Source organism: Oryzias melastigma, linkage group LG18, assembly GCF_002922805.2.
Source record: "Oryzias melastigma strain HK-1 linkage group LG18, ASM292280v2, whole genome shotgun sequence".
Lineage (NCBI taxonomy): Eukaryota > Metazoa > Chordata > Actinopteri > Beloniformes > Adrianichthyidae > Oryzias > Oryzias melastigma.
The window spans coordinates 571,425-575,128 of record NC_050529.1 but is presented as its reverse complement, the minus strand read 5'-3'; the positions used below and the strand labels follow the sequence as shown (position 1 = coordinate 575,128).

Below are 3,704 nucleotides of genomic sequence, written 5' to 3'. Positions count from 1 at the left end.
AGATTAGATTTGTTCGGGAAAGTCAGATATCTATGCAAACAGGTATGTGTGTGGGAATCACCTGTTTTCTGTCTGTTCTTCTGTTGCTAGACTAGGTATGTGACAAACATTTTTCAAATTAGGTTGATTGCTCTGAGATTTATATCACTGGAAAGGGCTGAAAGAGACCATTCCAATGGTATAAAGACCATTAAGATAGCTCAAAGAATAAGAAAGTTATGGCACGTTAAGTGATCAAAAGTAGGGTATCATTTTATTCCTGAATAAACAGCAAAACAGTGATATTTCTGTGACAGAAACAAGAGTCTTTAAATTGTCGTAACTTTCTCATTTCTTGTCCAATCCACAAAAGGAGGGTATCGTTGGAAAGCTAATCAAGTGAACTACAAGAATTTGGTATTAAATCAATATTAATGTCAACATGATCAAATAATCACACAGAAATCTGCTCCTGTATGCCTGCACACATTGCTTGCAGCCAATCAGCTTGCTAGATTTGGTCACGTGACCTCCCGTTCCAGCATTCAATTCTTCGGCACGGAGGCTTGCGAATTAAAAAACAGTATCTGCTAATTGTTTTTTCTCATGAAAATTACAGGAGATGTAGAATAAATCAACAGTAATCGACTAGTGGGAAAATTAGACGACAACTAAAGTAACTCTTTATTTGAAACTGACGGGTGGTTTTGTGAAATGCAATTTTCGGCCGGTGTAGGAACATTTCCTAGCTTGTACTCATAGACTGTATATACAATTATTTTTACAGTCTATGCTTGTACTGCACGGATAAAAAAAATCCAAAAGCAGGTTAAAGAAAAAATTCTGGACTAAATATAAGTAGATGTGCTCGCATGTAAACTATCCACCGATTTAGTTACGCTCGTTCTAAATAGGAGAGTACCCTGCAGCCTCGCGCGCAGGCTGAACAGCAGGTCTGGCAGAAAGTTCCGGCGCCGAAGCTGCACTTACGCGCGTGCCCTATTCCCAGCCATTCGCGGAGAAAGGTTCCACATGCAGCTTTTCTCGTGTGACACGCCGCTGGACTGCTTTAAGCGCTCATTATAATCGAGAGAATCCGGTTGATTTTCAAAATAAAAGATTTCTGACTCAAAAAAAGAAAAAAAAAAAACGTCCCTAAATTCTTCCGCGGGCCGGTGGCAATGGGTCTGCGGCCCGGTACCGGTCCGCGGCCCGGTGGTTGGGGACCACTGTGCTGGGGTGAGGAGTAGGGAGAGGTGGTCAGACTTCCCCAGGTGGGGGAGGGGTACGGCTCTGTAGGCATGCTTAATGTTTGAATAAACACGATCCAGAGTGTTTCCCCCCCTCATGGGGCATTTCACATACTGATGCAAATGTGGTAGAACCTTTTTGAGGTTTGCCTGGTTGAAATCCCCTGCGATGATGTGCACACCGTGGGGGTAGGCTCGCTGGTGGTTGTTTAGGACTTCCATTAACACAGAGAGAGCTGTTTTAACATTTGCGTCCGGTGGAATGTAAACTGCTGTGATGATCACAACAGCTAGCTCGCGAGGCAGGAAGAAGGGTCTGCATCTTACTGACATAAACTCTAGGTCGGGAGAGCAGTGTGTGTCCGTCACTGTGCTGTTGTTACACCAACCTACGTGCACGTAGATGAGTCCCCCTCCTCTGTCCTTTCTGGAGTTTTTGTTTCTGTCCCATCTGTGTAGCGTGCGGCCGGCTAGCTGCACCGAAGCGTCTGGAATCTGTGCGTGAAGCCATGTTTCGGTGATGATTACCGCGCAGCAGTCGCGGACGTAGCGGTTTCCTTCAATTTGTAGCTCCAAGTCATCCGTTTTGTGCGTCAGGGATCGGGCATTGGAGAGGTAGAGGCTTGAGAATGTGAAGACTTTAGTATTGTGACAGTCACAGTATCTGCACTGAAAAACCTTCAAACCTTTACAGGTAAACAAAGAGCAGCAAGAACTTAAGGAATGTTGACTAAACTCCACATGTAAAACATCTAAACGTTCTATGAACTCAGACTAGAAGCTGGAGGACATGATTGTGCTTTAGAACTGTTGAAAGAGGATTTATCTGCTGACAAATCAACTCTTTATTAAGCTGATACTGATGGTCTCTGAAACTCACCTGTGCTTCTCTCAGATCTGTTGTGGACCTCACCAGAACTCCTGAGGAACCCGGTCCGAGGAGGTTCATTTGCTGGTGATGTCTTCAGTTTCTCCATCATCATACAGGAAGTGATCTCCAGAACTTTACCCTTCGCTATGATGGACATGCCTGCACATGGTGAGGGAACACCATCTGTCTGTCTGAAGACTGTCTGTCTGAAAACCACCTGTCTGTCTAAAGACCACCTGTCTATCTGAAGACCGTCGGACTGTCTAAAGCAGGGGTCGGCAACCCAAAATGGTGAAAGAGCCACTTTGGACCACTACAATAAAAAACAAATGTGTCTGGAGCCGCATAAACTGAAATACCTTATATAAGTCTTACAATGAAGGCAACACATGGAGAATGTGTCTATTAATGACGTCCGTGATTATACGATTATTTCTCCTGCTGCTGCGTGTCCTCGCTTCATGTAAGCCTCAATTTTGGTTTCATGACAAGTTAGAGAGGACTTGCAGCGACAAATTTGCTGACAAAAGCCGAATAGCCTCTTAATGAACATACAAGCTTTTATTTTGACATCCCTCATTGACACAAGGAGAGGGGGTCTTCATCAGTCTCTCCCTCATTCTCACTCCAGGAGCAGGAAGAATTCAAACATAACAGGACAAAATCATAAATGTTCAACAGTCAGACAACAAAACACATTGAGGAAAACCCAAACTTAAATCCAATTCCAGTCAGACAGGCAAAAGAACGGGTAACCCACAATTCCTTGCACTGCCAGACCGACAGCAAGCCCAGCGTGTCTGAGACCATCACTACAATATGAATGAATTACAGTTTGTTTCATTGCTTTGAGGAAATTAAAGAAATGCAATAAAGAAATACGATTTTTGATGTTATTTTTATTTAGAGGATTTGAAAAAAAACACAAAAATGTAACGTGCACCTTTAAGGTGCTTCCACACTGGCCGCGTCGGCGCCCAATAAAGCGTACACTTTGAATGAAGAGTCAATATAAACGCGTGCACACCAGAATTCCTGGCATCCAAGTCTGGAGCGCGCGTGAGTCTTATAGTCAGACATTTAAAAGGACAGAGTTGTGAAAACAAAAGTCTTCAGAAAGATTTGGGGGATTTTCAACACTTTTACTTTCGGTTCTCCCTGTTGTAGATGCAGATGAGCGCTAATGAACAGTAAAAATACAATAGAAGGAGAATCTCCTCCCCGCCACGCACCGCACGCGGCCGGTGAGTGAGACCTGCACATCGCCGCGCTCAGCAGGTGGTATCCACACCGGAGCAGCGCGGTCACGCACGCAGTGGCGGGGAGGAGATTCTTCTTCTATTCTTCTTCTACTGTTCATTAGCGCTCATCTCATCTTGGTGTCATATTAACCTGACCGGACACAAACCGTAATGATTCATTTCTCCTTCGTGATCACGTTTGGCACTTCTGTGCTTTGAAGCAGACTCCGCCCACAAGCGGCTCCCAAATCCGGCTCCTTGATTGGTCAAAGCTCCGCGCTGATGCGACTGTGCGTGGAAATCTCGGCTGCAGCCAGGGGCTTCTCGGAAATCTTGAACCGGATTGAAGATTCAGCGCGCTCA

The 3,704-nt window shown here is 44.8% G+C and overlaps 1 protein-coding gene across 1 annotated transcript in view; it reads left to right on the top strand.

The window, feature by feature from the left end:
* Positions 1 to 3,704, top strand: part of LOC112158956 (retinal guanylyl cyclase 1) — a gene marked incomplete at its 5' end in the record, with an annotated part of 30,199 nt that overhangs the window by 14,530 nt on the left and 11,965 nt on the right. The window contains 1 exon segment of the mRNA XM_036216895.1: positions 2,125 to 2,268. Within this exon segment, the coding sequence (XP_036072788.1) occupies positions 2,125 to 2,268 (144 nt within the window).